Below are 16,430 nucleotides of genomic sequence, written 5' to 3' on the forward strand. Positions count from 1 at the left end.
CAGATCGGGATCTTCCCCCCTCCCCTTCATGGTGGATTCCCGTAGGTCAGCCTCCGGGGCTTGCCCTTCACGGCTGACATGGAAAGGACTGGACGCACAAGTTAGCCTCGCAACCCAAGCTGTCAGCAGAGTTTCAGGAAACCTATCTGGAAATTCAGTGTATTTAAGGCGGGCTCGCTGCCATGGCCCTTCGAACGCATTAGATAAGTAGATCTTAGGAACGAAATAGGGAGAGTTCTGCAGGTAACCTACCGTAGTAAAACAGAGAAGATACTCCCAGACACAGCTGCCAATGAATATAATTGTTCACTACCCAGAGTAACTTTTTGTGAGATGGGCATCCATATTCATTTTTTACATCCACCTATCATCTCTCTCTCTCTTTCTGCCTTTACTGTTCTATAAGCACAAAATGAAATTGGAAGAGGTAAATCACAATTGCTTAATAAATGTTTCATATAGAAGTGCCTAAATATCTATATGGTGAAGAGTAAATTGCTTGCAGCAAAAATAGCTTTGTATTATGGTACATTAAAAGTGTATTATTATACCAGACATTGCACTTCCATCTCCTGTTTCTTTTCCCATAACAAGCACTCTTTGAGGTAGATTGTGCTGTAAGACTTATATAAATCTTCTATAGAAGAAGACTTGAAGTCTTCTAATCCAACCTTCTACCCAAGGTAGGAATCTTCTGACCATTCCAGATAAATATCTCTCCAAGCTTTATTTGAACATCTGCAATCATGGAACCTCTACAACTTAAGGAGGTTGGCTATCCCACCTCTTAATAGCTTTCATAGGAAATTTTTCCTTATTTCAAGTTTGCATCTCCCTCTGTAAAGCTTTCACCCATTGTATCTTGTCATGCTCAAAGAAGCATATGGAATCTTATGTCCCAATTTCATTGTCTTCTGAATAAAAGTCTGACATGTAGAACATGAGTTCTCAGTAAAACCACTAAGACAATTGAAGTCAGCTCTGTCACCATTATAGATGAGTTTAGCAGGCATGCTGTTCAACCAGTTTTTAGGAAATTGAGCTAATATTAGGTCTAACACTTAATCCTAAACAGAAGTTTAAAAATCTAGAAGGAAATGTATTATACTGCAAGTAAATTTACCAAATGCTTTTAAAATAACAATTTTGATGGGTTTAGAAAAGAATTGTGGAGCAAGAACAATTTCATCTGTATGCATATCAGAATTTATGTTGCAATGCTAAACATTTGTATGAAAGTTGTTTATGTAACATTGGAAATCACAAAATGTAATTTATTTATGCAATTCTAAATCTTGTATTGGTTTTCTGACAATGAAACCACAATAAATGCATATTAAGATGATATGATTTACTAATTGGAATTTTCAATTTCTCTTTCCTTTCTATCAGAACATCACAGAAAGCTAATTTATACCTTATAAAATGTATAATTTCAGATTATTACAGAAATTACAGGATTAAAGGATTGAAAATGAGCCTTCCAGATCATTTAATTCAATTCCTTATTAACGTGACTAATTTCATAATACATTTGGTATAGTTGTAATATTGTTATTCCAAATAAATTTCAGTTGGTCCTCACTCTGAATTTTTTCAGCTGGGAATCCTATATATGTTTATATTCAGTGGGATCTATTCCTAAGTAAATATTTATATGAATTGCAGTTTTAGTTGTTTCTTTAAAAGTACTTTAGCAGATTTTTAAAATATAATATTGTCCTCAAAGCTTATTAAATAATATATTTATAAGAGCAGATGTATCTTGCTCAACAATGTTTACAGTCACTTTAATTGTAGGATTAAAACTAAAATATATATTGCTCAGGTATGGATGCCTCTGAATCAACATATTGAAAAATATAAAAACACTTAACAAATTATCCCCAAACAGCAAGGGAATATTGATAATCATCCTCAATATTTGTGAATTTGCAAAGTATTTGCAAAACAAAAAAACAAACACATTAATAAGGTTTTGCAAAAGTAGCACTGGCACACCAGGAAACAGTTACTAGTGAAAACAAGTGTTGTCTTACTACATAAAAGGATGTATAGTAGTTACAATGTCTACATTTTATAGAGTATCAACAGCCTGAAAATCAGATGAAGTCTGTCCAGGACCTGTAACTAGTTCTGAAACACTTGCATTTATCTGAAAAACATGATTTTCCCCCAAAATCATTTAGCTTTCAGATGGAAAAGTCTTTGATTAACTGAGAATACATTAAAAGATGTGTTAGACACTCAACGGAGAAGTATAGATCCACATTATTTAGTTATTAGCTAGTTATTTCTTATATAGCAACTCCAAATCATGGAGCAAAAAAAAAAGCTGATAAATTTTTAGAAGTTGTAGAAATTGTTTTGCAACTTGTGCTAGTGTTTTTACCTTGTAATTCTTTCAAAACAATTTCTCTAAACAGCTCTCTAATTAGCTAAAAAACACAAGGGCAAGCCTCCCCTCTGTGTGTGTGTGTGTGTGTGTGTGTGTGTGTGTGTGTGTGTGTAGAGAGAGAGAGGGAGGGAGGGAGAGAGAGAATGAATTAAGAGATCGTGGATTAATACAATATATATTCCAATGCCTTGATTCTAATTAACTTTTAAGCAACAGACTCATCAATACCTAGAGTTCTTGGATATATTTCTTACTTTTGGGTTTGCCATAGTTGTTTATATTTTTTGTGTGTGTGTGAGTGTGTGTGTGGGTGTACATATTCAAAAGTATCTGTTAAATTTAATAGAGCTTAGTGTCTTGTATGATTAAAATTGTAAGATAAAATTCTGCGATTGAATTCTGCTGAGTGGGAGACTAAAGAATTATCCTATAACTGAGGACATCTCTAGTGGAACTGAATTTTCATTGAAAATTTATGTCTTTCCCATTAGAATCAAAAGAATAGAAAAGGTCAACAAAACCCCCACAAACCATTGTGGCCACATTGTGTTGTCACCACAACAAAGCATAGGCTATGATGTAACAGCAGGTGTTCCCCCCCCCCTTCAGTCAGCATTTGACTAAGTAGTTCCTATAGGTTTTTTTTATTTTTTGGGAAGTGGTTTATGTTACCTCCTTCCTAGGACAGAGTGACTGGCCTGAAGACAACCAGCTGGCGTTTGTGTAGGGTGAGACTGCTTCCTCATTTCTAGCCTGATGCCTTGATCACTATACCAAGCTGAGTCATTATTCCACACCATACAGTAACACAATAGAGACCATAACAAGTCTGAGAGGCAATTGCCGGTATATATCTTTCACTTTGTATCATGCATCTTCCAAAGGCATAGAATCCATTCAACACTCTCTCTGTGTGGATCAATAGGAGATCCATCAATAGTGTTAAGTACCAATAGTGACTGGGATGCTCTTTGTCAGGTTGTTAAATCTGCCAAATGCAGATGGGCATCTCTATGCCTATTGCGACAAGCTCTGTGCTTTTAGGGAGTGCTAGATAATATGAAATTCTTTCTTCCACCAGAATTATTCCAGGTTTTGGGAATGAAGATGTGAGGGCAGGTGAAAGGGCTACTTGATGAGCTCATGAACAACGATTCTCTCTGTGTTCATTCAGTAAAAGGAGATTGTAGAATGGGTGCTGTTGCCAGTATGCAAAGCAGGGAGGCAGAGAACTGGAACAGAGAAGTTGATGAGGCTAAGGAAGGGGTGTCAAACTCACGTCGTCATGGGGGTGTCACATGACGTCAGGACTTTTTCTCCTTTCACTAAACCGGATGTGGTCAGCGCATGACGCATCCCTCCTGTGGGCTGGGAGTTTGACAGCCCTAGGCTAAGGATTTGGCTTGGCAGTAAATCTGGCCTGACAAGCAACATTGTCAGAATTGTCACATTAGTCACTATAGATTTCTTCATAAAGATTGGTTGACTACAGTAGAATCAATAAGGAACATTTCCAAACTATTTGAACTATAGACCATTATGGCCATTATGTTAACATAATTATCCCCCCCCCTCTTAAAGTATCTTGTTATCTGGCTGGAATTTAATGCAACAACAGAGCTCTGGAACACCATATTTATGGGAAATCAGTTCAGCAAATCATATAAAAGATTAATTTTGCAAAGTACTCAGCTGAGAGGACGGCTTTGATTTTCCTCTTTGTCATTTTCCCTATTAATTTTTTCCTTAGTTAAGCTGTCATTTTTTTAAAAAAAATCTTGATGTTTGGATTAAAACTATCAAACTTTTGCAGAATCTTAAAAATACCCTTCTTTTATCTTTTAAAATACTGTTATAGAAGTTGTCGCCTAGCTAAACCTGCCTGAAATGTAGTGGGTGCCATGGAAGCAAGAGAAGGGAAGAAAGTTGAACGCAGTGTTCTATTGTGAAACAAGCCCTTCTGTATGTAGATAAGAAGTGGAACTTGTATTGCAACATAGTGCAAGATTCTGCAGATGCCACTGCTGATGTCAAAAATGAGCCACATCACCTCTGCTTAGGTGGCAGAAGTCTAAGAAATATCACAGTTGCAGCATAAGCTACACTGGAAAGCTGAAAAATCACGCCAGATGATGCAGTGTGGCAAACTCTTCTGTACAGTGTTGTCAAAGAAAAAAGGAGAGAGAAAAAAATCCCCTATACGGACATGCTTAGGAAACTATCAGGAACCAGTGTGATTTTACTTTAGAAAATTATCCTGTTCCTTTTATAAATTTGCAACTATAAACGGTTTGCTTACATATTACATACCATATATCTTTATGCATTTTTGACCTGACTTTACACCATACTAAATCTCAAAGTCTGGGTGAGCTGATTTCCCAGGATTGAAGAAAATTCACTCTCCAAATCCTAGAAGACTTATTAATTTACCCATTGATGGTTCTGAGCAGAAATTGGGCTCTGAGCAAGGTGAGCCTAAGGTGTCACTGAATCCCGCCTGTCAATTCAACGCTTTTAAAGCAAAACCCGGCCGCGATGACGTCCCCAGAGCGCTATTCCTTTAAATCTCTACCGCGCCTCCAAGGGCCACCGTTTTTCAACTCTAAGCCCCGCCTACGGCTGCGGGATCCTCCGTTCCGGAAGTGCCACGTGTACCGAGTGCGCCTGCGCGGCCTTGGTTTACTTTCTTCCGGTGTGAAGAGCAGGGCCTCCCCTCCTGGGCTTGGCGCCGGAGCAAGACTCAGAGACACCCGCGAAGCGATCCTCTTGCTTGCTGCTATGGCCCAGCCGGGAAGGCCCGCGTATAATAGCCTTACTAGAGCCGGCCAGCCGCCGCCGCAGCAGCAGCCGTACAGCAATGGTGAGTGAAGCCGGCCGCACCCCGGGTCATCACTGGCTCCTCTAAAGGGGGCTTGAATCTCTGGCTCCTCTCGGCAGGACAGTCATATGTCACGCCGCGGAGGGGCAGGGCTGCCGGGAGTGCGGAGGATCCGTGTACGTGGCGGCGGTACGTGGCGTGGGTCGCCCTTCGGCTGTAGCCCCTCGCGGAGCTGGATGGCACTTCGAGCAGAAGACGGGCTTTTTGCTAGGCGGGCTCCCCTGGTTTTCCATCCCGAGGCCCTGGCTTCCCTTCGCGATGGCACCCGTGCTTGGAAGGCGCTGAGGGTCATAGGGAGGTCTTGGGAGAAAGGACTAGTTGCAGCCGTGACATTCGCACTCGTAGCAGCTGTAGAGCATTTTCTTAGCGTTCTTGGGGACGAGACAGCGATGGGCGCTCCCTGTTTCACTCCCTGGCGATGCTCGTAACGATGAAACGCTTCTGCCGCTTGAGAGTATTTCCCAGAATTTAACACGAACACACGGGAAGCGGCTCCCAGAGGGAGAAATAGGTTAAACTGCGTAGCAGAGTATATATATTCATATATATGGCAGTACCCTAATATGGCTTGCAACCTATTGACGCTGTGTGAGTTTATATAGCTTTAGAAAACGGGATGGTTTACAATATTTGTCTTTGTACAATTAATTGATCAGTTACTCTTTTGAGAGGCTTCCCAGCTGAGCATTCTTCTGCAAAAGAATACCCTACATATATATATATGTATATTATATATTATTTCTTATATATATATAAGAAAGCACTGTTGTGAAGAAAATTGCATACAGAATGCTTTCTGGGATCTGTGGGTGTAAAGAATGCTGTGCATAATTCAAATGCTCCTGGTTTAAGGAGTTCATTATGCTGGTATAATCAGAAAATCTCTCAGCTGACTAGTTGCTCAATGTCTCCTCCTTTCTGGAACTCAAAGCTGACAAATGAGGCTGGTTGAGGAACTATGTAAATTGTGTCTCATCTGTGTGCGGACCTGTGTGTTCTTCTAGTAAAAATAGAGCAATAGCCAATCTTTAGCTGTGTTTCACTGTATAGTTTCATAGTTGGATATTGACAGTAATTAGTATTCTATTTTTTGTAGGTCTAGGAAGAAAATCAAGGTGTATTAGTACTTATAGGAGTTGTACAAATTTTGTTTCTCAAGAGATTGAAACTGTGACTCCATAAGTTGTGGTTCTGTAATACAGAACTTTGTCCTTTCCCCTTTTACTACACCAATTTGGAGTTAATGATCATAGGTTACATTATGTGAGTTTCTTATTCACATGTGAAGTGTAGAATTCTAAATCAATATGGGCATCCTGAATTGTAAAGCGATAGTGACATAAAGTTAGCTGGAAATGACATGATTGTTTATTGCAACAGGATCGTTGCTGGAGCTGGTGGGCAACAAATAGAGATGTAGAAAGAATGCAAGCCAGTGGTATTGTTTAGTGTGTTGCAAACTGATTTAGGAAGAGTAGCATTTGGCCAGAAGATTCTTGATATTTTGCAAATCAATCAAGATGGACATATAGGCATGGTATGTGATTTTTAATCAATATGTTTGGTCTTGATGCAAATTACGGTACAAGTAGTTCATGACTTACAATTCTAGCTGATGTTTAGGTGTACTACCTGTTATCAAAAATATTAGCTATACATTTGGCTAAAGGAAACAGTGAATCCCATTTTAACTATGCATTATGTAAAATATACTTTGTTTTAACACTCCTGAATTCTCAACATATTTAGTTTCAATAAGTAACTCTGAATTCTGAGGTTGAAAGAAAAAACTTGCTCGATCTGTATTTTCTATACCATGTATAAATTTATATTCTATCATGTTATCTTTCTTTACTTCAAATGAAAAAGCCCCAGATGCTCTAGGTAGTCCTTGACTTACAATCACAATTGAACCCCAAATTTATCTTGCTAAGCAAGACAGTTAAATGAGTTTTGCCCCATTTTACAACCTTTCTTATAGAATGAATCACTGCATTTGTTAAATTAGTTACACAGTTTAGTGAATTTGGTTTCTCCATTGACTTGACTTTGCTTGTCAAAAGGTGATCACATGATCCCAGGACAGTGCAATCATCATTAAATAGGTGTCTGAATGTGTGACTACAGGGATGCTGCAATGGTTGTAAGTATGAAAAATGTTCATAAGTCACTTTTTCAGTGCCGTTGTAACTTCGAGGTAACTAAACAAATGGTTGTAAGTCAAGGATTACCTGTATGGTGTATTATCTTTCTTTAGTTGAAACAATTTTAAACTTGTATAGGTCTTATATTTTAGTTTGTCTATGTGGATTTATGATGATTTAAAATATTGGAAAATCTTGATATTTGTGCTCTAAAGTCTTTTAGGCGTCAATTAAAATTATTTTTTTAGAAGTAATTCTTTAAATTATATTTTAATTAATTAAGTACATGTATTTTAGCTTTTAAAATATCCCAAGACTCCTTTGACTTTCTTGCACAGAATTCTGAATGTGGTTTGTGGTTACCCACAATCTTGTGCAGCTTCTGCGGCAATAGAGGCAGTAATTCTGAGTAAACTGCAGTTTTAAATAGAACAATATACATACAGAAGTTACTACGTGACCGGTTGATATAAGAATGCTCTCTTATTAAAAATGTATAATTCTGAATTAAGGAATGATAGATTCCTCTTGTTTTTACAATCAGGGAAAGCCTAAACAGAAAGCATGTTTGTCTTATGCTAGACAAAATAGAAAACTATCATTCTCCATTACCTTTCTGCTTTTCCAACCCAGTAGTGGCAGTATTCATTGTCTGTTTGAAACTGGAATTCACTAATAATATTTAAAGGAATCACATTTCTGTAACTCCATAAAAATGAAAATAAGACCTGACATCCTATGTAAAAAGGAAGAGGAAATGGAATTAGGCATTGTATGTAGCAGAAATTCCAATCTCTGATTTTCTGAGTATCCGAGAAAAATTTAAGTCATTAATTTATTTGCATTGATGCTGAATATTGCTTTGGAAAACTAAAGTGTTACAAAGAAACATAATTAGAATTCCAATTTGTTTCTGAAGTAATAGGAAAATTTATGTTCATGCTGCCTTGCAATTATTAGCCATTTTCTATGTAGAGAAATGAATTCTGATCCTGAACATTCTATGGGAATTATTGTATGGAATGATGGGATGGGAACATTAAGCTTTTACACTTTCCCCAAAGGAGATGTCCTCTAGACTTGTTATATAATTTGATGCTGTATTTAGTTACACGGGCATAGCACATTTTAGAATCTGATGTTTGAATTGTCACAGTGTGAGCAGTATCCATCCCCCCACAAAAGTCATTTATCATTGTGATTTGCCACAGCTCTGAAAAACTAGAAATGTTGCTAAGGTGCCCCCTACTTTCTGATTTCAAGGCAATTTCAGTTAAAAATTTCTTATAGGTCCTATTGAATTTAAAGCTGCCCATACTGTATGTATTCTATAGGTTCTTATTTTGGCTGATTTAATTCTAATGGCTTTTGGTCAGGTGAGTTTGATTATCTTGTGATATAAATCCATAGTCAGGAACATTGTATTTAATTACTTAAAATCAGCTTATTCACTGTAGTTCTCAATAAAATTACAGGTGGTCTGCAAGCATCATAACTATCAGTCAGTTGCCAAACATCCAAATTTTGATCATGTGACCATGAGATGCAGCAATGGTTATAAGTGTGGGAAATGGTCATAACTCACTTTTTTCAATGCCTTTGTAACTTTAACAGTCACTAAACGAACTGTTGAAAGATAATCCTTGACTTATGACCACAGTTGAGTCCAAAATATCTGTTGCTAAGTGAAACATTTGTTAAGTGAGCTTTACCTCATTTTACGACCTTTGTTGTCATAGTTGTTAAGTGAATCACTTCAGTTGATAAGCTACTAACCTGGTTGCTAAGGGAATCTGGCTTCTCCACTGACTTTGCTTGTCAGATGGTCGTAAAAGGTGATCATATGACCTTGGAACATAGCAACAGTCATATGTATAAACCAGCTACTAAGCATCTGAATTTTGATCACATGCTGCAAAGGTCATAACTAAAAAATGGTCATAAGTCACATTTTTCCATGCCATTGCAACTTTGAATGGTCTCTAAATGAACTGTTGTAAGTCAAAGACCACCTGTACTTATATATTCTTTGATATAACTTTGAATGAATGGTCTTAAGAATTCCGAGAAAGGTAGGTACAATTTTAGAAAGTGTGTGTACTTAATCAGAAAATTCAGATTTAGATAAAATGGTCTGTCTGTTTTTCCTACAGTTGAGAAACTATATTAAAACTTTCCAAAAGGTGGTAGAATTAATTGTCCTTTGATATTATTAATTTTTACTAAATATAGCTTTGGATAAGGAACTTAGTTCTCAAATCCTTGAAACTGCAATAGTGTGCTCTGTTTTCTTTTTGCTTCCTCCATTCTTTGCATGGATTCTTTATTGTATAAATTGTACTCATATTCACCATTCATTAACCTTCTTAGTCATTGCTCTTTTACTGAGAAATCTAGTTAACAAGCCTGTTATCATGTCTTGCTTCTACTATATATTATAAAGAAGTTATGTTTTTCATTTTGCATTTGTGTAAATTTTTAAGAGAACTTGTACCATCTCATTTTAAACTTGACCTTTTTAATGTAAATTTCATCCATCATTTTTATCCATCCTTATTCATCATTTCACTTTGGCTGCCATGTTTGCTGTGTCGTCACAGTTGCAGTTGTTACTGGTATTAGAGCTAGGTGTGTAGTGAGTCATTCTTGCATGGAGAATATATGGGCAGGACAAGTTGCAGTGGGAAAGCTGGGATCCCTCTGTTCTACCACAGCTGGGCCCAGCTGTTGCCCTGCAGTTGGCTTACAGATCCCACCGCTGTCTCCCTCTGTAAGGTCTTTCCCTGAGACACCTTGGGAGAATGGGAGCACAAGTTCAACCCTGCTAGAGCCTGCTCGGCCCACTGTTTGCTGCGACCCCTCCTAACAATAGGGTGAAAAGCATCTGCATCCACAGGGAGTAGACCAAGACACAGCTGCACCCTTAGCCTTAGCTTGATGTAAATTGCGGGCAGGGACAGGACCTGCTTCCACGGCCACTGCTACTGTTTGATTGGTTGGCAATGCCTCAGTGTGAGGCTAAAAGTGCAGCTGTCTGTACACGTGGTCTACTTGAAGCTACCGCACAAGATGTTGGCCTATTTCCTGTTGTCACTGGATGTGAGGTGGGGAGCCATCAGTTTGAGACTCTTGTTTCAAGTTGCAGAAAATTTGAAGAAATACCTAATATGTACTTTTTCATACAGGAACATATTAATTTTATCTGGTTATCATTCAGCGCTTGTTATATAAATTGTTTGACCAATTATATAGCATTGAAGACATGCACATGATTTGATTAGTTGAATAAGTTTCAATCAGACTTAATTTGGGGATCCAGAGCAGCTTTTGAAATGACTGGGATTTAAAATCAGATTGAAAAATGTAAAAGTATTAGGACAGAAAAAGAGATCAAGCTAAAGAGAGTCTTTTAAATGTTTATGTTCCAGCATAGAACATTATTAAAAATACATATGATTGAAATAAATGGACTAGATCCTGGTTGAGTTTGTATAACTTTTGACAAATAAGGAATAATGTGGGAGGGGGGTGTCTCCCCCCCCCTTATGTGGGAAAACATGGCCATCCTGTTAGTCTCACCTTCCACATTAATATTTATTTTCCCAAATCTTCTTTTGGAGTAAAAGATTACTTTTTGTTACTTTGTATTGACAAAAGGTTAAACAGCCACTTTTTTCCTTATTCTTTTGATAAAATATAGAATCCGTATAGCTATTTTGAAATAACAGCACATGCTGTTAGAAAATATACCTAGTTGGCCACAGCAAAGAAGGTAGCTGATGTATTTCTTTCTGTCAGTCCCTTCCCCGAGGTCTTGTAATACCATCATGCCTCCAGGTTTCCCCACTAGGTGCAGATAATTGTTCTCTATTTTCAGGTAATGGTTATATTCTGTTGACAAAAATGCATGCTTTTTAAAATTACATAATTTAATGTAATGCTGAGGTTGATGGTGACCATGGGTAGCTTATACTTCATTTGGAATATTTTTATTTTTTTACTTCTCCAGTATTTCCCTATGACTTCTTTTAAGCCATTGCTAAAGAGAGGGTTTGTACAGTTGTGGAGTTGTCGGGATTCACTTACACATCTTAAGTATCCTGACCTTTTATTGTGGAATTACTTATAGTAATAAAGCTGTGGGATTTCTGCGTAGTTTGGCAGTTTCTAAAGCCAATTAAAGCTAGTGGTTGGCCTTATTCATTTTATTTTAATTACTGAAATAACCTAAGGTTTCTCAACAAAAATGTTTCTCATTTATTAATTGGAAATGTCTTCCTCTAGGTCCTGTGCCAGGCTCATTGATGAATTCATCACACTTATCAGATGGACAGGGACATAACTCTTCGATCCCAAATATGTATACTCAGCAAATTGCAACAAAGAATCCTCTGCATGCCACCTCCGGACAATATAGCCATGGCACATCTTGGAATATACCTTCTGGTCAGACGCTTAATAGAACCCCAATGGGATCTTCTCTGACAGCATCACAGCAAAGTCCTGTTGCCCAAATGCCTTCTTTCTTGCAGAACTCAACTGCTATATCAACTTCTGATGGTGGTTTTTATTCTGGAAATAATCTCTCAGCTAATTCAAACTGGCAATATGTGCAGAATCCTTTGACTCAATCTAATATAGTATCTCAACCAAATCATTTTGCTCACACGGTAACTTCACCCTTGTTGCCATCAGGGAGTACAAATTTGCCCACAAACTACCATTATGTTTCTTCTGCTGGAGGTCCTCCAATTCACAACACCTATACGAGGCAAGGTAAGAAAAAGGAAGCAATTCCCAGACTCATTATATCCCATCTAGGGAAAAACCCTAGGTATTTTTCATCCCAGATATTCCTGATATGCTTATGAACATGAAACCGAGGATTGTATAAGTGGGCTTGTACTAAAATAATGGGATTCCCTCAGTCTCCTCCTGCTTTACAACTTCTAAGATTCCACAAATTTGTGTCAGAAGGATTCCCCTTTCATGACAGAGTTGGAAAACCAGTTTAGTCTCTTTCAAATGCTCTGTTGGCTGACAGTACTGCAAGTTGTAATTCGGTTACAGTATTCAGCAATATCAACCAGTATAGCCAAAGATAAAGAATATTATATCTGGAGGGTTGCAGAGTCCTCAATCCTGTAGGCTAAACAAATAAGATTTCAAACCCTAATTAGCAATAATGTTCTTTTTCATTAGTAATTAAAAAAAATTCTTGCTGTTTAATGTGAGTCATTAGCTGGCAGCTGATTTGTTGTTTAGTGAATTTTCAGCTCTCTGATATTTCTGGGATATTTCTATTAAGAAATTTATAGTAGAACTGTGTGGCATGGTAGAATCTAATATATAGATGGGCTGTAATATGAACTTGCAAGTACAGTTAGTCCTCAACTTACGATCACAACTGAGCCTGAAATTTCTGTTGTTAAGTGAGACATTTGTTAAGTGAGTTTTGCCCCATGTTATGACCTTTTTTCCACAGTTGTTAAGTGAATCACTGTGGCTGATAAGTCAGTTACCCGGTTGTTAAGTGAATCTGGTTTCCCCATTGACTTTGCTTTTCAGAAGGTCACAAAAGGTGATCACATCACAGCAGCGGTCATAAATATGAACTGGTTGCCAAGTGTCTGAATTTTGATCACGTGATCATGGGGAAGCTGCAACGGTCATAACTGTGAAAATGGTCATAAGTCAAACTTTTCAGTGTCGTCGTTACTTTGAACAGTCACTAAATGAACTGTTGTAAGTCGAGGACTACCTGTATTGATTCTGTCTTGCCACAGATAAGTAGTGCTGATGTGGTGATGAGAAAAAGGGTAGCTGTAGAGAACATTCTATCCCTCTCATACCCTGCAGTAGAATGGATATGCTGGCCTGTGTTGCTGAACTCTGTTCTTGCTAAATGCTCTGTACTTCTTGTCTATAAAATGATATGATGCACTTATATAGAACATATAGTTGCATAGAACAACTGTATGTGAGTCACTATATTGTAGTATTTAAGGGAATTGGAAACCTAACAATCCATCTCTAGCTGTAGAAACACACTGTATGATTCTGTAGTAATGTGTTTCGTCTTCGTCAGCAACTTCTCATGGGATAATTGCATTGGGTAAGATCTGTGATTTTGCTTATGTTAACATTAAACTTAAATTACTGTAGTATCCCCCCCCCCCCCAAAATCTGCAATAATGATTTGATTTATACCTAGCACTAAGCTGTAAGAAGGGATGGGCAGCTATGGCCCTTTTACGATCTGTGGACTTCAACACAGTAGCTGGCTAGGAATTCTGGGAGTTGAAATCCATAGGTCGTAAAGGGGCCATAGTGCCCACCCCTGTGGCGCAGCGTTTAGAGTACAGTACTGCAGGTTACTTCTGCTAACTGCTGGCTAACTGCAGTTTGGCAGTTTGAATCTTGCCAGGCTCAAGGTTGACTCAGTCTTCCATCCTTCTGAGGTTGGTAAAATAAGGACCCAGATTGTTGGGGGCAATATTGTTGACTTTGTAAACCACTTAGAGAGGGCTGTAAAGCACTGTGAAGTGGTTTATAAATCTAAGTGCTATTGCTATTGTGCTAACTAAGAAATGAACAGACTCTGTATCAAAATTAATTCATTGAGAAACTGAGAAAAAGTGTAAGTTCTACTGGTTCTTGTAGATACTGTTTCACCGCAAGCTAATCAGTTAAATTTATTTTCCAGTTCAACCTCCTTTAGGACCTTCTGCAGTTGGAAGTCCAGTTTATACACACCCCTCTGCTCCCCCATTAGCTTCTCCCCCAGCAAGCACTGCATCCCAGGCTGTACAGTACTCAGCAAGTATGCAAGAAGGTAAGCATTAATGTGGTTATTAGAGGAAGTTGCTTTCATCCAGTTAAGAGCAAAAACATGAATTATGCAAGAGTAATTGAATATAATTCAATTCCAGTGGTGATACTTTATTTAGGAGAAAAGGAAACCTATTAACAGCTGAAAAGAAATTAAAACACTGTTTCCACGAAAATACGACCTACCCCAAAAGTAAGCCCTAGTTTGATTTTACACATGCGCCCAATATAAGCCCTACCCTCAAAATAAGCCCTATTTAAGACCCCGCCCACTCCAATGTGCATGGATAAAAATTAAGCTAGGGTGGGGATGTGGGGGAGGGGATGTGGACCTGCCCTACTACTTAACTTTGAAGAGTTGCAGCCAGACCTCGCACACCTTGGCAGCTGCCTTGCCGGCCCATTTCTTCGGTAGCTGGCAAGCCTTTCCTGAAGGCCTCTGCAGCCGATAACAGAGCTCCGGATTATCCAGAGCTCTTATCAGCTGCAGAGGCTTTCAGGAAAGCCTTGGTCGCAGAAAAAGTTCCTGAAGGTCTTATTTTGGGGGAAACATGGTAGTATACCATAATTTTTTATGGACCACGTTTTTTTAACTTCATAAACAAGGACTAAATTTATATATTCTACTGAGCCATGATTTATTTTAACCGTAGTATATTGAATGGGTCATAACGGCCCTATTTACACATAATGTTAAGCCGTAAATTATGATTTACAATCTACATTATGATATCAGCTGTGATCAGTGTTACTTATTTCTAATAGATTATTTTGTTAATAGGTGATGCTACATGCCCTGCTAATGATGGACTATCAGTCCCAAACAATTTCGATGCAATAGAAGGAGGTGGTTTCCTGGGTAAGATAGTTTTTTCTTCCATTTCCATTGCTCAAAAGTAAATTAAATGGGGAATTAATTGTTTCTGTTGTGCCTGTCCATATACTGTTTCAAAACAGCCATACAACACAATTATGAACTATTTTGGTATAGAGGAAATGTACTTTCTGGAATTGAAAATTGAACATATATTTATAAATTATGTATAACTCTGTGACTTAAAAGTGATATGGACACCTGCAGTAATTTAACAGACATTTAGAAATATTATGATACTTCTCTCAGCAGCATTTTATAGTCTGGTTTTAACCAAGATGTGAAATGTCTGTTTAAACAGGATGTAATGGATTTGTTTAAAACCTCAAGACAAAGTTGTAGTCATAATTAGTTAACAATGAAAATGCTAGGTTAACTATCAACAAAGCAAAACAGTTTTGAAATTTATCCATTAAAAACATTGTGCCTAAAAAGTTTTTCTTTGTGGTTGACTATTAATAACAATTTCTATTTTCCTTAAATTAAAGAGGTTGCCCCTGCATGACTCAACTTTAATTGGGTTTTTGTAACAAGAATTTGGGGTGTAGTATAAAATGAATTGTCTTGAAGAATGATTTGGTCTAAAATCATTTGATTTAACTTTTGTCATGCTGGTTAAACCTTAATGAAAACCAACATATGTTCCCAATTTATAGAAATTATACATTACAATAATTGTTAGGTATGTGTAATGCTTGGTATATTAGATTTAAATCACTAATGGGGGCAGTTCATTTAAATTATGATTTACTCATTAGTTAGAAAAGTTCTGAAATCTTCATTTTTTACTTTAAAAAAACTATTCTTGTTGATATAATCTGAATAGTTTTTCTACAGTATGTGAATAGGTATTAGTAATCAAAGATGCAGTTTTATATTTCATTTTTGAAAAGTAAATATGAAGCAGAATAATGAAGACCAAATGTTTTAGGGTAATATTACTTTAGAACAAAAATGCTCTTAGAACCAAAGAAGTAGATAAATACTTGTGAAATTGGAAACCAGACCAGTTCCAGTTCAGTTAACTGTGCATTTTTGGAAGGTGTTCTTGAATTCTAAAATTTGCAAATATTTTTATATCTAGATTTCATTAATTTATGCTAAAAATGAATTCTTTTAAGAAATTGTGAGGTTTCTACCTCAGTGATCTCTGAAGTAAAATACAGTACACGTTTTTCACCATCACTGTTCTAGATTCTTATAAATAGCAAGAAAAATATATATTGAATGGGTCACTTTTGGTTTAATGACCTTGGAGAAGAGGGTATACAGGTAGTCCTCAGCTAATGACCACAATTGAGC

The 16,430-nt window shown here is 37.3% G+C and overlaps 1 protein-coding gene across 1 annotated transcript in view; it reads left to right on the plus strand.

The window, feature by feature from the left end:
* Positions 1–4,936: 4,936 nt before the first annotated feature.
* The window catches only part of SEC24A (SEC24 homolog A, COPII coat complex component), a gene marked incomplete at its 5' end in the record, with an annotated part of 40,930 nt that continues 29,436 nt past the window's right edge, over positions 4,937–16,430 (plus strand). The window contains 4 exons of the mRNA XM_081937048.1: positions 4,937–5,261; positions 11,708–12,199; positions 14,130–14,258; positions 15,036–15,113. Of these exons, the coding sequence (XP_081793174.1) occupies positions 4,937–5,261; positions 11,708–12,199; positions 14,130–14,258; positions 15,036–15,113 (1,024 nt within the window). The remainder of the gene's footprint in view (positions 5,262–11,707; positions 12,200–14,129; positions 14,259–15,035; positions 15,114–16,430) is intronic.

Source organism: Natrix helvetica (genome assembly GCF_964273705.1).
Source record: "Natrix helvetica genome assembly, chromosome: 1".
In the NCBI taxonomy this organism is placed as follows: domain Eukaryota; kingdom Metazoa; phylum Chordata; class Lepidosauria; order Squamata; family Natricidae; genus Natrix; species Natrix helvetica.